General features: G+C 32.6%; 2 protein-coding genes and 1 pseudogene across 2 annotated transcripts; 1 reads left to right on the top strand and 2 right to left on the bottom strand.

Moving 5' to 3' along the window:
- LOC130590684 ((S)-8-oxocitronellyl enol synthase-like) overlaps window positions 1-19813 on the top strand; it is a 32274-nt pseudogene continuing 12461 nt past the window's right edge.
- LOC104888430 (jasmonate-induced protein homolog) lies at window positions 14179-15163 on the bottom strand. Its single transcript, XM_010673401.4, has 2 exons — window positions 15070-15163; window positions 14179-14967 (listed from the first exon to the last, which is right to left on the bottom strand). The coding sequence occupies exons 1-2, from the start codon at window positions 15146-15148 to the stop codon at window positions 14357-14359; spliced, it is 690 nt and encodes a 229-aa protein (XP_010671703.3). The 5' UTR covers window positions 15149-15163; the 3' UTR covers window positions 14179-14356.
- LOC104888429 (jasmonate-induced protein homolog) lies at window positions 18303-19351 on the bottom strand. Its single transcript, XM_019248544.3, has 2 exons — window positions 19195-19351; window positions 18303-19092 (listed from the first exon to the last, which is right to left on the bottom strand). Exon 2 carries the CDS (start codon window positions 19066-19068, stop codon window positions 18481-18483), a length of 588 nt encoding a protein of 195 aa, XP_019104089.1. The 5' UTR covers window positions 19069-19092; window positions 19195-19351; the 3' UTR covers window positions 18303-18480.

Below are 19813 nucleotides of genomic sequence, written 5' to 3'. Positions count from 1 at the left end.
ATGTCATTATTGATATGTTTCACCTTACAAACGTGCACTTCACAATACATTGACTTAGTTTACTTTATGGGCTTTGTAGATTCGGCCCCACATAAACCTCTGTTTCATGAAGATATGGGTCGGTTACCATATCCACACCTTTACCACGTGCTTGCGGACATGGTGAAATCGTACGGTTCCGATTTAACGTACTCAATTCATCGACTGTCGATTGTTATAGGTGCATCAACTAGAAGTGCTTACAACTTCTTAGTAACATTAGCTGTTTATGCGGAAATATGTAAGTATCAAAACGTACCGTTTAAATATCCTGGAAATAAGTACACGTGGAAACAGTCCTGTGACATGACTGACGCACGTGTACTAGGAGAGCAGCACGTGTGTGGTGCTACTAATGAGAAGGCAATGAATCAAGTGTTTAATTATACAAACAGTGACGTTTTCAGTTGGAGGAAGATGTGGGGGTTTTGTGTGAGGAATTTGGGGTTGAATTTGTGCCTTTGGATGCAGGAGGAGGGTTGTTTGATCTTGTGGAGACCATGAAAGATAAAGGGAAAGAGTGGAAGAGAAAGGTTTGGTTAAGACGAAAATGGAGGAAATTACTTGCTTTGTTGCATTTTAGTATGTGACTAGGTTTAATTTTCAGATGGTTAGCAATATGAACAAGAGTAAGGAGTTTGGGTTTTTTGGATACACTGATAGTTTTAAAAATGTGAGGTTTTGGATCGGGAAACTTAGGAATATGAAGATAATACCATGATTGAGATTTGGAATAAAACTTGTTGCGGTGTCGTTTGAGTGAGTGATATGACCCAACACGATATGTTTATTGACAATTTTGGTTAGAAATTAATTTTCATACACAAACACGACACGAAAACATGTTTTGTTGTTAGACTTTTTTTTTTTTTTTTTTTTTTTGCTAATTAAGAGAGAGATATATTTCACACAAACACCATTACAACCTACACACTAGATTTTGAGAGGACAAACCAACTAGGTTGGACTCTCCTCAACAAAGCTAGGAACTACATACAACTTGTTGTGTAATTGTCCTCAACCATTCTCTTTCTCTCCTATTAATGTTCTTTGGAAGAATACTATAAACTCTTTCTACAACTGATTTTTCTATCCTATTGACTATTATATTCACAGACACGACTTTTTGTTCCCAGTACACATCATTCCTTACTAACCATATATGATAAACCACAGCAGCCACTGTTGCAATGTACACATTCTTCTTAAATTTACTTAGTCTGCATCTTTGAATCCAGCGAGCCAAGTCTCCAATTGTGTTGTGCTTAATTCCTATCTGCAGCCAATTCAAAATCTGCCTCCAAATATCATTGCTATACTTGCATTGTAGTTGTTGGAATAAACGATTCGCAAAGGCAGAAATAGAGCTTTCAGAACTGTGCCGTGGTAGGAGACCACTGACTTGAAAGCAATTACGGCCCGACACTGGTGGTTATCGAACGTGGCCGGAATGCTCCCCAAAGTTAACACAGTAGCTAAGAATGCCACCACTAGCAAACTGAGCTTTGGAGATAAGCACGAAAACCCAGGAAGAGAGAAGAGAAGAGAAGGAAGAAGAGAGAGATTGTATTTGTGTGTGTTTGACTGAACAGAATGACACTGATTTTATAGGGAAAAATCAAGCCAAAAACGGACAACAATCAAGACAGAAATCAATGGGCGGATAATTAGGGATTGCCATGAATACTGTAACGGTAAAACGTTACAGAATTCCAACAGCCACACACGCGTAGCTCCCGGGTCCAAAACTTTAGTTAAGTTAATTCCCCAAAGCCCAAGGCCCTGGCCCGAGCGGGCGGTGCGCGCGCGCGTGTGATAGCAAGCCCAAACCAAACATATCATCCAACCACAAAAGCATCTCTAGAACCAACTCAATAGATGGAAGGAGGGAGGAAATATATAAACATGAAGAAATTCCCTCCCACAAGCAATGTGGGACAAACAACAAAATGAGCCAAGGCTTTTCCAAGCCTTAACTCCAACAGTAGTAGCAAATGGTCTTGACATTCTTCATTACCATCACATATGAGACAGTTAGGCACCACACTGATGCCATATTTAAACAATTTAGCTGTTGTCTGTAGCCTATCCTGCATGACAAGCCAAAGAAAGAATCTATGTTTTGGTGTTGTTCGCCTGTTCCAGACCATCTTATCCCACTGCGCCCTCACATGGTCACCCCTCAGTAGCAAATAAACATTGCTAACTGAGTAGCTGTTCATCTGAGCCATTGTTATCTCAATAATCTTCTCTTTAAGGGTAGACTATTTTTATATAATGGGGGCCTGTGATTTTTTAAGAAAATAAATTAAGTGGTTTGAACTGTTGTATTTATGGATTTAACTTCGTACAACAAAATCGTGTTTGTAAAATAAATTAAAATGAGTTGAACGATCTTTTTAATATATGGGTCGGTTTAAGTTGTGGATTGCTTATGGTTTAAGTTGATTGCTCATGAGTCATGATCTTTTTAATAATTAGGCCGAGTTAAGATCATAAGCTTAACATGGAGCTGCCATAACTTGAATAATATTCCAACTTGCTTCAGGCAAATATCACGTGTTGTCATTAGTTATAGATAAATTTTGACTAAAGGTTACAATAAATAACAAGAGACAGAGCCTCGTGGTCCACATATTGAGTTCAAATTTGATAAATTGGTCAGCTAACGCAGGATTGCCTTCTTTAATTTAAACACAAATTGGAGGAGGGTGCTACATCGAGCTTAGCTTTGATCTTAGACCAATATAACTCCCTAGATATCTTTTTTCAGGTTTTTTAAGAGAAAGATAAGTTTCATTCATTGAAAGTCTTATGGCATCTACGATCTATATATACCAAAGAAATTAACATGAAACACAACTTAATATAATGAAATAAATGTTGCGTGCTCGGCGATATAATTATGATAATAATGAGCCAAATCTGATAATATAGTATACCCTCCTTTTTTCGCTGAGTCATGCAACATTATATGAGCGTGAATTTCAATTAGATGATGAAGATCATATATAGATATGCTAGATTTTTGCATTGTTTTGTTTATTTCAACGTCAAATAATTATTCTATATTCTTCATATAGTGGTTTTCTTTGTTGTTTGTGGGAAATTTTTGTGGCCCAATAAGTGTTTAGTTTGTGATGGATGCCACTATAAATTCGATTTGTGAGCGAGTAATGGGATCATGTTCTTCTTTTTAAAGAACATATTTTTATTATATTGTGGAGAATTAATCAAGGAAATACTTTACATAAAGCACCTTTGTGAAAAACTACTTTAAATAGATCACCTCTTGGGATACTACCTTCAAAAAGGCATGGCACTAAATTTGACTTATTCTGTAGTATTATTTTTTCTTTTGCGACGGCTACTCTTTCTGTTACATATATTGATCGCAACATACATTCTTATGTATAGAGTTTTGGGAAATAGATAGAGACATGAGTTTTTTTTTTTTTATTATTCACTACAAAAATTAGAGCATTATAGAAACATATTTTGGCAACAAATGTATGTATTTTATAAAAATAGTAACATAATGTTACGATCTTAGGAGTTTTGATGATGACAAACATAAACAATATTGCATCATGCCTTGTTGTATATTTATCTATGATACGGTGTTTGCTTTTGAAAAGTCGGATGCTCAAGTTTGAAGAATGAAAATTGAAGAGTAGCTAAATTTTTCTATATAGCAAAATATGCAACAATGATTAACTTGGTCAAATATTAGTGTGTACTCTATGAGTAAAATATTATTAAGAATGTGATTATTAGAATTATTTATGACTACTAGATTTAGTAGTATTATTAATTAGAATAAACATGTTTGATAATAATAAATCTTACGTTAAAGAAAAAGACGTCGAAAAATGTTTTTGAAAAAAGTTTTAAATAAAAATACTAAAAAAATTTGGTTCATAAAATCTCATTTTTGGTTGGAAAAGGATAAGGTTGAATCTTTGTCTTTAAAAGATCAAAAACCAGTTTCATTGAAAAAAAATATAATTTTTGATTTTTGAAAACAAAAGAATCTCTTCCTTTAATATTAGGAACAAAAATTCTTCAACAAGGTTATCATATCTTTTAGAGTGATCTTTGTTTAAAATATATTCTATATAAGGGCCGGATAATAATCAGTTGGAAAATATATGGTTTTCATAATTTTAGATCGGAGCTTTACAAGAGAAAAACTGAAAATCTGTGGCACAGAGCATAGCACAGTGTTACAGACGGCATTGCAAAGTGAATTACTTAGAAAAAATTGTATCCTCTACCTGCTTAATTAAGAACCGTTTTTTTTAGTAGAATATTTCTGTAATTTTAATAGTTATAGAGCGTAGAGCTGTCAATTCAGTTACTCGAATCGGGTTCAGGTCGGGTCATCTCAGGTTTCAGGTCATGTTCAGTCAGGTCGTGTCAGGTCACTAAATTAAACAGGTCGGGTACAGGTCGGGAACGATCATAATTCGGTCAGGTCTGTCTCAGTTCATTTCTTCTTTCGGGTTCGATCGGATTCGGCGCGGTCAATTTCGGGACAGGTCATCTTTCGTGATTATGTGGTGTCGGGTCGGGTTTATAGCAGGTTTGTAGCAGGTGCTTTCAGGTTCAGGTCATGCATGGGTCGGATACTTATCAGGTGAGGACAATAATGGTTTCGTCAGGTTCGAGTCGGGTTCAGGTTGGTAGTTATCGGGTTATACCATACTTGGTTTCAGGTCACTTTCGGGTCGCTTCGAGTACGGACCAGTTCATGAATTTTGTGTGGCGTTGCTTCAAATTTGTATCATTATTTAAGATTTCATTGAAAATCAATGCTTAAATAGTTCATCTAGTTATATGCCTTTTTATAGTAGTGTTAGTTTATTTATGTTACTATGTCGTAAATCAATGACAAGTCGAGTTATCAACAATCAACAAGTCGGGTAAAATCGGGTAACATGTAGAACCAAGTCAAGTAAAATAATGTATCAGGTCACAACAGGTCTAGTAAAATCAGGTAACTGGTCGCAACAGGTCGAGTTAATGACAAGTTACGTCGAGTTATAATCAGTTTCGGGTCGTAATCGGGGTCATGTGTCGAATCGGGTTCATATCGTTGTCAGATCGGGTCATTTCAGTTAATCGGTCTTTTTTGGGCGGGTATCAGTTCAAGTTCAGGTCATAGAGTATCGGGTCAAGAGCAGGTATCAGTTATTATCAGGTTGGGTACAGGTCAGGTTTGAGGTGACCTGTTTTGCCAAAATTTCAGGTGCAAGTCAATTACAGGTCATTACAGGTTCAGGTCGGGTTATCGGATCAGGTCATTTTTTGACAGCTCTGAGCGTGTTGGGTTGTGTACATGAGTTTGTATTTGATTCAACTTAGCAATACATATATTTAAGTATTGTGGAGCACGACTAGAGTTAGTAGTGGGGACTTGTACCTTGAGTGAGGTATTAGGGAATTCGCTATTAGCGGATTTGGTAAAAGTAGATGTCAGAGTAGAGAATTAGTGTCCCATTGCTATTTATTATCCGCTTATACAGTGTGTTTCAACTCAATCTCGATATTCAATTTGAATTGAAAAAAGGTACACGTTATAGTGCCATAATATAACTTTAAAAATTCTATATTTTCCACGATTAATTTTAATCAAATTGATCCCACACATTTGTAATTAATATCTTGCGAAGTAAAACATATATTATTTTTTCATTGTCTATTATATAGTGAAGTTTTTTTTCGAACAGAAAACACTATATTTTTTATTTGTTACTATTGGAAACTAGTTGTTTTACTATTTGTTGCTCGGACATTGTTGCCATTTAACAACAAACTAAAATGACCAATATTTGATTTTTTTTCCATTAGAAACAATTGCTTTTACTTGTTCTAGATGACATCATATTTTCAATTTGTTGTCATATAGCAACAAATTATGACGGTCAATATTTCATTTGTTGACATTAGTAACAATCAATTTTTCTAATGGTTTAAAGATTACATAATATTTTAAAATTATTTCTATTTAAAACAAATGATGGAAACAAAATTTTTAGTTATGACCATTAATTTCTTCCATGGTTCTATAGGAAAACTAATTCTCTGATGTGCTACTTACGAGTTACGGGGTATATCTCTATTATATAAGGGAAGGGGGGAGCAATGGTGTCCTCTTTTGAAATGCCTATTTTGCCCACCTTCTCTTTCTAAATTACAAAAGGATTGTCAAAATTAAAATCGACACTCAAAGAATACTACCAAAAATTAATTTACAACACCCACTCACAAATCACTTAAAGAAGAAACTTTACAAATCACTCATAGAATTGATAAAAAATCACGCAAATCACTCAAATAATAAGGAAACTTATTAAAACTTAAAATTAACATACAAACTAAAACTAATAACCTATAATAACATCAATACATACAAAAACATTTACAAAAAGTTACTTACAAATCACTATTCTCAAGAACCATTCACAATTAATAATGGGCCATGATAAAAAAAAATAGAGGTGTATTTGTAGTGAAATCAGAATTTTGAAGTTGGACAAGGAAAAAAATTATTTATTTTTTATAGTATTTCCTATATATAATAAAAATTTAAAATATATTTGGACCTATCTTTTTCTATTATATAATAGTGATTAATTATCAAGGTAAAAAGGTTTTTGTAAAATATCATTCAAGAATTAAAGTACAACACATCTTATTATATAAGAGAAGGCGGGGAGTTATGATGTCCCCAAATGAAGAGACTATGTTACCCCCTTCCCATTCTAAATTACAAATTCACTTGCAAATCAAATGGGGCTTCAAACAAAAATACCAAAAATATAATTATAACAATCACTCACAAACTACTACCTATGAAAAAATTGACTTGAAATCAAAGTGTCCACTGTATTTACAATTTATGAAGTACTGTACTTATTTCAAAAATCAACTAAAAAATTATAATATTAGAAATCATAAATAGATTCAATAAATTTTTTATTTTGTTCATAAAATTTAACTTTGAAAACTAAAAAAAAAAAACAAAAAGAATGGTGAGAGACTTAAGTGGCAGAAACTAAACCAATTAAATTTTGCAACTAAAAACAATTATACTTCGTATGTCTAATGTTCAAATTTTGACTTCTATGCCGAAAAAAATCGAGTTTCTATTTTGGAAAAAAAAATTCAAGCGCGCATCGCGTGCAAAAAATTCTAGTCAATATATATATATATATATATATATATATATATATATAAGAGGAACTTTTCGGGAGCATAGAGCGCGCCACCTAGGATTGACACGTCATCTTATTAATTTAGAGATAATAAAATTTAGAGTTTGAGAGATAAGAGTTTATTCACTCTACTGCTATGACAAAACCAAAATAATTTATCTTTTAGGGATCTATTATCTATTATAAGTACTACAATACTGTATATTCACTTTACGGCTATGATTCACATATAAAATCACAAAATAAAATAAAAAAACCTGATTCTTGAGATTTGCCTAAACCATACGATAACATCTAATTAACTGTTGCAAATCTACTTATCTACTTTATTTTATTTTTAAACTTTTATTATAGTGATGTACTGATATGTTAGTTGACAATATCGATAAATATGCGTTCACTTATTAGAGATTGAAACAACCATTGCAATACTAACTTTATATCAACTTTTTATAAATTTTATTAATAGATAATTAAAGATAATCTAAAAATAAGGGTATAATGACAAATATTTTAACAATTCTTTTTCTACTACAATAATGGGTTTGGGCATGAAATTAACAAGTGTAGGGGATAAGTAAATCCTTAGTAAAGTAAGCACAATTTTATGAGGCAATTTGATGAATAATTAATGATGATTATATTAACATAAAGCAAAGGTAATACAAAATCAATAATGTTAACAAAAAATTACAAAAAAAATATATAAAAAACAACCCGTGCAACGCACAGGCTTCAAAACTAGTATAATACTATAATTATATGTGTATACAAAAGCTAATTGTGTGATGCACTGCTCCAACCGCTTATCCATCCATAATGCATATTTATATACAATCCTTATTCCTTTCTAGAGTATGTTAAGGGATTTCGATCCCACCTTTAATTTGTTAATTTTTTTTCATTTTGTTTTAAGATGGGAGTAAATACCACTCTTTTATCTTTTTCTACTATACGGATGATGCATGTAACCAAATTATCCTCTTATTTACTAGTTTATGATTCTTTCTTTAGAGAACCACTTCTAGATGATTCCTTACTACATTCCATTATAAAAAATTTACATCAATTTTTTCTAGTTGCGACATTTTTAAAATGATTAGTTATTTTTTACCTTAAAAGAACCATTCGAGGATAAGTAGTGACGTTTTATAGAAGAAAAGGTTACTTTCATCTAATCATGTATCATAGTAAGATGGTCTTGTATTAGAATTTATACGTCCATATTAGTCTTGACTCCTTGGAAGAGGTTACTCCCTCCGTCCCAATTTATTTGCTACATTTTGCCATTTAGGTGTGTCCCAATTTATTTGCTACATTTACAACTATTTCCATATATAGTACATAGGTCCCACACTTTATTTACACATTTGACATCATTCCCTCCTTGGTTTTTGTAAATATTTCCATATATAGTACATAGGTCCCATAATTTACCTATATGCTTTTTTGTTAATTCTTGTTATGGCAATGGTCCCCACTCCCTCCTTGGTCTTTGTGATAAAGCAAATGTAGCAAATAATTTGGGACGGAGGGAGTATTATTTAATTTCCCTGTGTATGATAGATCCTTTTCGTTTTTTGGAATAAGAATTATTTGTCACATTTTATCAAAAAATCCTTTTTCCTTATTCCTTCAAATCATTACATTTTATGAGGACCTTTTGCTCTCGTTCACAATATGTAATGCAAATATTTTATTTGAGATAAGATCGTGGTTCGAATTCGGGAATCTAATTATTAATATGCTTAATAAGCAAAGTAGAGGAAATGTTGACAAGTCTTGCAGCGTAAGGATAATCTATAATTTCAAATCAATAATTGATACACGTCATATAACTCCGTAGATACCCATTTTCGTTTTATTAAGAGAAAGATAAGTTTCATTCATTGAGAGTCTTATGGTATCTTCAATCAATATATATTAAAGAAATTAACATGAAACACAACCTAACAAAGTGAAATAAATATTTTTCGACGATATAATTATGATAATAAAGAGCCAAATCTAGTAATATAGTATACCTTCCGGTTTTTCGCTGAGTCATGTATGAAACATTATATAAGCATGAATTTCAATTAGATGATGGAGATCATATATAGATATGTTAGAATTTTTCATTGTTTTGTTTATTTCAACGTCAGATAATTATTCTATATTCTTCATATAGTGGTTTTATTTGTCTTTTGTGGAATTTTTTGTGGCCCAACAAGGGTTTAGTTTGTGATCGGTGCCACTATAGATTCGATTTGTGAACGAGTAATGGGATTATCTTCTTCTTTTGAAAGAATATATTTTAATTATATTGTGGAGAATTAATCAAGAAAATACTTTTTTTTTTTTTGAAAGAATCAAGAAAATACTTTACATAAAGCACTTTGGTGAAAAAGTACTTTGCATAGATCACCTCTTAGGAATACTACATTATTGAAAAAGGTGTGGCACTAAATATTATGTTTTTCTCAAGACATACCTTGTGTCGGATTTTGAATTTGATTTATTCTTTAGTATTCTTTTTTCTTTTGTGAAAGCCATTCTTTATATTACATATTAATCGGAACATACATTATTATGTATAGAGTTTTAGGAAATAAATAAAGTGGGACATGAATTTTATTATCTTATTCATTACAAAAATTAGAGCATTATAGAAATATATTTTGGCAACGAATGTTTGAACTATTGAAAAATACTAACAGACTGTTATGACTTTAGACGGTTTGATGATGACAAACAGAAACTATTTTGCATCATGCGGTTTTGGATATTTATTTATGATGCACTATCTACTTTTGAAAAGTTAGATGCTCAAGTTTGAAGAATGATGATTGAATAGTAGCTAGTTTTTTTTATATATAGCAAACTATGTAACAATGATTAACTTGGCCTGGTCAAATGTTGGTGTGTGCGCTAGAAAATATTATTAAGAATGTGATTATTAGAATTATTCATGACTACTAATAGGTTTACATATTAAGAATAAACATGTTTTATAATAATAAATTTTACGTGAAAGAAAAAGATCTTCGAAAAATGTTTTAAATAAAAAGATTTATGGAAAAAATTTGGTTCATAAAATCTTATTTTTGGCTGGAAAATGATAAGGTTGAATCTCTATCTTTAAAAGATAAAAAAAACCAGTTTTATTGAAGAAAAGATAATTTTCGATTTTCGGGAATAAAAGATTTTTATCCCTTAATATTAGGAACAGAAATTATTCAAGAAGGTTATCATATCTTTTAGAGGGTATTTGGTATGAAAAACGTAAACGTAATGGAAAGGATTTGGATAAGGAGGAGAAATGGAAATAATAACCGTTACCTTTAATTGTTGTTTGGTATCTTAGTGGAATGGAAACAATTGAGAGGATTATGATTGAGGAAGAAAACGAGATTTGTTTCCACTAGTTTGATAAGGGTAACAAATGGGGGGATTATGTTTCCCCTTGAAAACGGTATTTGTGACTTAACACTCATACCAAACAATTAGAAATGGAAGCACCTATTTGAATCCGTTTCCTACATAAAAAATTTCCATATCAAACACCCTCTTAGAATGATCTTTGTTGAGAATATAATCTATATAAAGGCCGGATAATCATCGGTTGGAAAACATATGGTTTTCATAATTTTAGATCGGAGCTTTACAAGAGAAAAACCGAAAATTAGTGGCACAAAACATAGCACAGTGTTACAGACATTGCCAAGTGATTTACTTAGGAAAAATCGTATCCTTTACCTACCTGATTAGGAAGCGTTCTTTTGAAGAGAATATTTCTGTAATTTTCATAATTATAGATCAAAGCGTGTTGAGTTGTGTATAGGGATGGGCATGGGTCCAGGACCCTACCCGGACCCTGTTGGACCCGACCCTAATTTAAAGTTTTGGGTCCAACTTTTTCAGACCCTAAGGGTACGGATCCGGGTCTGGGTCCAAGTGATTTTTTAGGGTCCGGGTCTTAGAATTTTGGACCCAGACCCGACCCGTAGACCCTAAACTTATTTACTATATACATTTTATCTTTTTTTAAAAAATACAAACTGATTTTTTAAAAGACTAAAACCTAAAGTAAAATACCCATTCTGAACTCTTATGTACGTTGTGTTTGTTTCTTTTTTTCAGTTTGTATGTTTGTGTTTTTGTTTCGTTTTTTTTTTCAGTTTATATGTTTGTGAATTGTGTTAGTTTCATTTTTTTTTCAGTTTATAAGTTTGTGTTTGTTTCCTTTTTTTCAATTTGTTTGTTTGTGTTGGTTTCATGTGAATTCTTATGTTTGTTTCATGTGAATTTCAGATGATTATTGATATTAATATGCTGAAAATTACGCAAAAATAAAGAATTTAAGCCTGGACCCTCCAGACCCTCTAGACCCTCTAGACCCTAAGAGTCCGGGTCATGGTCCAATTTTTTCAGACCCTTAGGGTCCGGGTCTGCAAAAAAAAATTAGGGTCCGGGTCTAGTGTCCAGCCGAACCCGACCCAGACCTGATCCTTGCCTATCCCTAGTTGTGTACATGAGTTTGTATTTGATTCAACTTAGCAACACATATATTTAAGTGTCGGGGAGCAAGATTAGAGTTAGTAGTGGGGACTTGTACCTTGAGTAAGGTATTAGGGGAATTCGATATTAGTGGATTTGGCAAAAGTAGATCTCGGAGTAGAGATTGAACGACGTTAAACTCTTTTGTGTCCCATTGCTATTTATTATCCCCTATGCAGTGCGTTTCAACTCAATCTCGAAACTCAATTTCAATTGAAAAAAGGTACACGTTATAGTGCCATAATATAACTTTGAAAGTTATTTTTCTCTCTCCCCTCTCTCCTCTCTACTTTCAAAAACCCTAGCCTCCATTGCTGATTTTTAAAGGGGCTTCCATCGGTTTTTACCGTTGGAAAGCCCCCACCTTGTTTTTTATTTGTTTTTAGGTTTCCAATAACGAATTTTCCCTCGAAAGAAAGGGTTTTCGATCTCCTTCGTAAGAAAAGGTTTTTCGATCTCCTTCGAAAGACAAGGCTTTTCGACCTCCTTCGAAAGACAGGGTTTTTCTCCTCTTTCAGAGGGGGAATTTCTACAGGTTACAATCCGAGATACTAGATCTAATGGATTGCCGTGAAATTATTTTGTTGGTGAAGAATTATGCGGGATCACAAAGGTTATCAATTTTTCGAATACGGTAAGATGAATCCGACGGAAATCATCCTCACGACTACAAGGGATCGTTAGATTGTCTCTCCAACAAGGCTGTATTTTCCAGCGATATAAGCGGGAGATGTTCCACATTGCAAGATTTGTTTGACGATCGTAGTTTTTATGAAGGAAATTTTTGTTTGATTCAACTTATGTATTTGTTTGATTCGATTGCTTATGTAGATGTCGTATGACTTTTTATTAATGAATTAATTTTACTATTCAAAAAAATATATATATAACTTTGAAAGTTCGATATTTTCCACGATTAATTTTAATCAAATTGATCCCATACATTTGTAATTAATATCTTGCGAACTAAAACATATATTATTTTTTCATTGTCTATTATATAGTGACTTTTTTTTCGAACAGAAAACACTATATTTTTTATTTGTTACTATTGGAAACTAGTTGTTTTACTATTTGTTGCTCGGACATTGTTGCCATTTAACAACAAACTAAGATGACCAATATTTGATTTGTTTCCATTAGAAACAATTAATTTTGCTTGTTTCTAGATGACATCATACTTTCAATTTGTTGTCATATAGCAATAAATTATGACCGTCAATAATATTTCATTTTTTGACATTAAAAGCAATTAATGTTTCTAATAGTTGAAATATATCATAATATTTTAAAATTATTGCCATATAAAACAAATAATGGAAAGAGATATTTAGTTTGTTGCCATTGTAAGCAAGATATTTTATTGTTTTTATCAAATAGCATCAGATTTGTTTTCTTGAACTATGTATCATTTTTGAGAAAGATGAGTGCACACATAATAGTGTTCTTTAAGGTTGTGATGATGAAACATACTGCGATATTAATTGGTCCGACACAAAGACATAGTAGTCTGAAAACCCATCCATATCTATTTCGAAAAGTGTTAAAGTCCTATTTCATAATTAAAATCGGATTTACGGAGTAAAAGATAAAAGAAAATCGTCAAAACGCATGACCCCCCAAATTGTTAAGATGGCCCTGGTGGCTATATAGATAAGGGGTGGGGGAGGAGAAGGTAAATCTATATGTTAGATTGCTTCCATGGTTATATTAGCTTTATCTTTGTATGTAGAGAGAGCAAAATAATCAACGTAAATAATGTAGACGAGATTTGATACTATGTCTTGGATACCACCTCTTAAGACTTTAACCAATTAATTTAGTTGACATTCAATTATATTATAAATGAGTAGTAATATGACTTACAAATTATTAGTTATGACCATTAATTTCTCTAGTTACACTTTAGCAAAAAGTCAGTAAACTAGCTTGAAATATTTTAATATACAAACTGAGAGAATTTTAATCAGATAGACCAAATGATAATTTTATGCATTCTCCATTATCGATTCAGCTAAACATGGATCATCTACATGCTTTTGATCATTAACAATATCATAAATTTAAATATTAAAGAAGTGACAATATCTCATATACAATGTCCGATCTTATGTGCAAGTGGGAACATATAATCAAAGTCCTCGCACTTTGACTTTAGAAACGAAGCGGGCAGGGATAAACCTTGTAAAGATGAGGGGAAAGAAGTAGTCTGAGTTTGTTGAATATATATTCAACAAGTAATCTTCAGAAGGTTATGTTCCTTATTCCTAAATTGTTTATGATATTTAGTATGCATGGTCGAGATGATCATTTAGTGCCATAAGAAAATGCAAAAGTTACATAATGTAAGAAGCGAAGATATATAGATAGATAGATAAGATAGTGTAAATTACTATAACATAAAGATAAGTTTATATAAAAGTAGACATAAGTAAATAGAAACAACCTAAAGGTCATTATTAAAGTACTAAGATATAATTAGCATTGACACATATGAGCGTGCATGGTAATTATATTATAAGCGACCCTTATCAAAGTTATTAGTTGCTAGTAATGGATTACATGGATCCAAAAGTTGCACCAAGGGCGGCATAGCCACCGTTACCAGTGATTTCGGCACTAATGCTGGACCTGGTGATTGGGTCCATGGTGTAATTGGAGGAGGGTGCTACATCGAGCTTAGCTTTGATGGCAGACCAATCAATGGTTGTGTAGTTATTAACGGAGCCACATTCAATATATACCCTATTTGGAGTGGTTGCGGTGATGTTGGTGGGTGCAATCCAAGCCAAAAGCCATCCACAAGCATTTCCATTCGCGCTGGTGCCAGTGTAAACTACCGCGCCTTGAGAGCCATCGTTAGGTGGCCCATTATGGGTGAAGCTAAGTGAACCCTTTGACGGAATAGCCGGAGGATATCCGGTACCAGTGACTTTCCCATTCCAATCATAGCTTTGAGAAAAACTCATCATTCCGCTGTTGTTGTTTTGCATCGAGACCACCGTGCTGTCTTGCGCTTGAACAGCGGCATTTAAGCTGTTTCTGCCTTTGGCGCCAATGCTCTTTGCCTCCTGAACCATCTTCTTCACATCTTTTTCCTGCTCTTGTTGGTAGTCATTCTTTACAATTGCTTGTTCTGAAGCCACTTGATGTTTTCCTGCAACCTTACCTGTTTACATCGTACAACAAATTAATTCAAATTGTCAGTTTTATATAGGAAAGCTATTTCTTTGATATGCTACTTAGGATAGTATAATACTATTATAATTACCTTGTTGAGAAGTGACAAGTAGTTGTGAATATAGAAACTTGTTTGATGCAGTGCTCCAACCGTTTTTCCATTCACTCATATTTATATACGTCCTTGCTAGTGTAGTAGAGTATGTTCAAGGCATCAATTCGCACTTGTATACTTTATTATTTTATTTCATTTTACTTTTAAATGGGAATAAATATCTGTCTTTTATATACCTTTTGCTACTATTGGATGATGCATCAAACCTAATTTATTTTCTTATCTACTACTTTTATCATTCTTTCTTTAGAGAATCAATTTTCTATGTGTTGTCTTACCGTTTTCCACTAAAATACAAGAATATAACATTATCTCTTATTTTCTTATACTAGTTATGGGAATTTGTATGTTCTTATAAGCCAGTTAGCCTTGCCTTTTTTTTTGTGAACTTATTTCCTCAATTTTCTGTGTATGATATATGACCCTTTACTTTTCCTTTTTTTGGAATAAGAATTTCTTGCTTTTTCATCAAACATACCTTTTTTCTTTTTCCTTTTTATCTTTTTCCTTCTAATCGTTACATTTTATGAGGACCTTTTTTCTACCATTGCCAAAATTTAATGCGAATATAGTATTTGAGATAAGGTCGTGATCATATTAATATGCTTCGTAATGCAAATTATATGGAATGCTGACAAGTACTATGAGGATAAACTATAATTTTAAATCAATCATTGATACACGTCATAGATTTCCTTAGACATATTATGTTTTTAGTGCGTCTTGGGTATAACATATATATTACACCGTAACTTATTAGTGTATTTCATGTCATTCTTAAATTTGTTTCATGTCATTCTGAAACTTATTCATGTCATTATTGATATGTTTCACCTTACAGATGGGCACTTCACAATACATTGACTTAGTTTACTTTATGGGCTTTGCATATTCGGCCCAACATAAACCCCCGTTTCATGAAAATATGGCCCGGTTACCATATCCACACTTTTACCACGTGCTTGAGGATTCATGGTGAAATCGTACGGTTCAGATTTGATGGAAAAATTTGGGTTCATAAAATCTTATTTTTGGATGGAGAAGGGTAAGGTTCAATCTTTATCTTTAAAAGATAAAAAAACAGTTTTATTGAAGAAAATATAATTTTCGATTTTTGGGAATAAAAGATTTTTATCCCTTAATATTAGGAACAAAAATTGTTCAAGAAGGTTATCATATCTTTTAGGGCGATCTTTGTTCAGAATATAATCTATATAAGGGCCGGATAATAATCGGTTGGAAAAGATATGTTTTCATAATTTTAGATCGGAGCTTTACAAGAGAAAAACCGAAAATTAGTGGCACAAAGCATAGCACAGTGTTACAGACATTGCCAAGTGATTTACTTAGGAAAAATCGTATCCTTTACCTGCTTGATTAGGAAGCGTTCTTTTGAAGAGAATATTTCTGTAATTTTCATAATTATAGATCAGAGCGTGTTGAGTTGTGTACATGAGTTTGTATTTGATTCAACTTAGCAACACATATATTTAAGTGTCGGGGAGCAAGATTAGAGTTAGTAGGGGGACTTGTACCTTGAGTGAGGTATTAGGGAATTCGATATTAGTGGATTTGGCAAAAGTAGATCTCGGAGTAGAGATTGAACGACGTTAAACTCTTTTGTGTCCCATTGCTATTTATTATCCCCTATGCAGTGTGTTTCAACTCAATCTCGAAATTCAATTTCAATTGAAAAAAGGTACACGTTATAGTGCCATAATATAACTTTGAAAGTTCGATATTTTCCACGATTAATTTTAATCAAATTGATCCCATACATTTGTAATTAATATCTTGCGAACTAACACATATATTATTTTTTCATTGTCTATTATATAGTGACTTTTTTTTCGAACAGAAAACACTATATTTTTTATTTGTTACTATTGGAAACTAGTTGTTTTACTATTTGTTGCTCGGACATTGTTGCCATTTAACAACAAACTAAGATGACCAATATTTGATTTGTTTCCATTAGAAACAATTAATTTTACTTGTTTCTAGATGACATCATACTTCAATTTGTTGTCATATAGCAACAAATTATGACCGTCAATATTTCATTTTTTGACATTAAAAGCAATTAATGTTTCTAATGGTTGAAATATTCATAATATTTTAAAATTATTGCCATATAAAACAAATAATGGAAAGAGATATTTAGTTTGTTGCCATTATTGTAAGCAAGTATTTTATTGTTTTTATTAAATAGCATCAGATTTTTTTTCTTGAACTATGTATCATATTGAGAAAGATGAGTGCACACATAATAATGTTCTTTAAGGTTGTGATGATGAAACATACTGCGATATTAATTGGTCCGACACAAAGGCATAGTAGTCTGAAAACCCATCCATATCTATTTCGAAAAGTGTTAAAGTCCTATTTCATAATTAAAATCGGATTTACGGAGTAAAAGATAAAAGAAAATCGTCAAAACGCATGACCCCCCAAATTGTTAAGATGGCCCTGGTGGCTATATAGATAAGGGGTGGGGAGGATAAGGTAAATCTATATGTTAGATTGCTTCCATGGTTATATTAGCTTTATCTTTGTATGTAGAGAGAGCAAAATAATCAACGTAAAAATGTAGACGAGATTTGATACTATGTCTTGGATGCCACCTCTTAAGACTTTAACCAATTAATTTAGTTGACATTCAATTATATTATAAATGAGTAGTTATATGACTTACAAATTATTAGTTATGACCATTAATTTCTCTAGTTACACTTTAGCAAAAAGTCAGTAAACTAGCTTGAAATATTTTAATATACAAACTGAGAGAATTTTAATCAAATAGACCAAATGATAATTTTATGCATTCTCCATTATCGATTCAGCTAAACATGGATCATCTACATGCTTTTGATCATTAACAATATCATAAATTTAAATATTAAAGAAGTGACAATATCTCATATACAATGTCCGGTCTTATGTGCAAGTGGGAACATATAATCAAAGTCTCGCACTTTGACTTTAGAAACGAAGCGGGCAGGGATAAACCTTGTAAAGATGAGGGGAAAGAAGTAGTCTGAGTTTGTTGAATATATATTCAACAAGTAATCTTCAGAAGGTTATGTTCCTTATTCCTAAATTGTTTATGATATTTAGTATGCATGGTCGAGATGAGTCATTTAGTGCCATAAGAAAATGCAAAAGTTACATAATGTAAGAAGCGAAGATATATAGATAGATAGATAAGATAGTGTAAATTACTATAACATAAAGATAAGTTTATATAAAAGTAGACATAAGTAAATAGAAACAAGCTAAAGGTCATTATTAAAGTACTAAGATATAATTAGCATTGACACATATGAGCGTGCATGGTAATTATATTATAAGCGACCCTTATCAATGTTATTAGTTGCTAGTAATGGATTACATGGATCCAAAAGTTGCACCAAGGGCGGCATAGCCACCGTTACCAGTGATTTCGGCACTAATGCTGGACCTGGTGATTGGGTCCATGGTGTAATTGGAGGAGGGTGCTACATCGAGCTTAGCTTTGATGGCAGACCAATCAATGGTTGCGTAGTTATTAACGGAGCCACATTCAATATATACCCTATTTGGAGTGGTTGCGGTGATGTTGGTGGGTGCAATCCAAGCCAAAAGCCATCCACAAGCATTTCCATTCGCGCTGGTGCCAGTGTAAACTACCGCGCCTTGAGAGCCATCGTTAGGTGGCCCATTATGGGTGAAGCTAAGTGAACCCTTTGACGGAATAGCCGGAGGATATCCGGTACCAGTGACTTTCCCATTCCAATCATAGCTTTGAGAAAAACTCATCATTCCGCTGTTGTTGTTTTGCATCGAGACCACCGTGCTGTCTTGCGCTTGAACAGCGGCATTTAAGCTGTTTCTGCCTTTGGCGCCAATGCTCTTTGCCTCCTGAACCATCTTCTTCACATCTTTTTCCTGCTCTTGTTGGTAGTCATTCTTTACAATTGCTTGTTCTGAAGCCATCTTGATGTTTTCCTGCAACCTTACCTGTTTACATCGTACAACAAATTAATTCAAATTGTCAGTTTTATATAGGAAAGCTATTTCTTTGATATGCTACTTAGGATAGTATAATACTATTATAATTACCTTGTTGAGAAGTGACAAGTAGTTGTGAATATAGAAACTTGTTTGATGCAGTGCTCCAACCGTTTTTCCATTCACTCATATTTATATACGTCCTTGCTAGTGTAGTAGAGTATGTTCAAGGCATCAATTCGCACTTGTATACTTTATTATTTTATTTCATTTTACTTTTAAATGGGAATAAATATCTGTCTTTTATATACCTTTTGCTACTATTGGATGATGCATCAAACCTAATTTATTTTCTTATCTACTACTTTTATCATTCTTTCTTTAGAGAATCAATTTTCTATGTGTTGTCTTACCGTTTTCCACTAAAATACAAGAATATAACATTATCTCTATTTTCTTATACTAGTTATGGGAATTTGTATGTTCTTATAAGCCAGTTAGCCTTGCCTTTTTTTTTGTGAACTTATTTCCTCAATTTTCTGTGTATGATATATGACCCTTTACTTTTCCTTTTTTTGGAATAAGAATTTCTTGCTTTTTCATCAAACATACCTTTTTTCTTTTTCCTTTTTATCTTTTTCCTTCTAATCGTTACATTTTATGAGGACCTTTTTTCTACCATTGCCAAAATTTAATGCGAATATAGTATTTGAGATAAGGTCGTGATCAT

Source organism: Beta vulgaris, chromosome 3, assembly GCF_026745355.1.
Source record: "Beta vulgaris subsp. vulgaris cultivar EL10 chromosome 3, EL10.2, whole genome shotgun sequence".
NCBI classification, from domain to species: Eukaryota; Viridiplantae; Streptophyta; class Magnoliopsida; order Caryophyllales; family Amaranthaceae; genus Beta; species Beta vulgaris.
The sequence above is the reverse complement of the archived record's forward strand: the minus strand, read 5'-3'. Positions and strand labels throughout refer to the sequence as shown.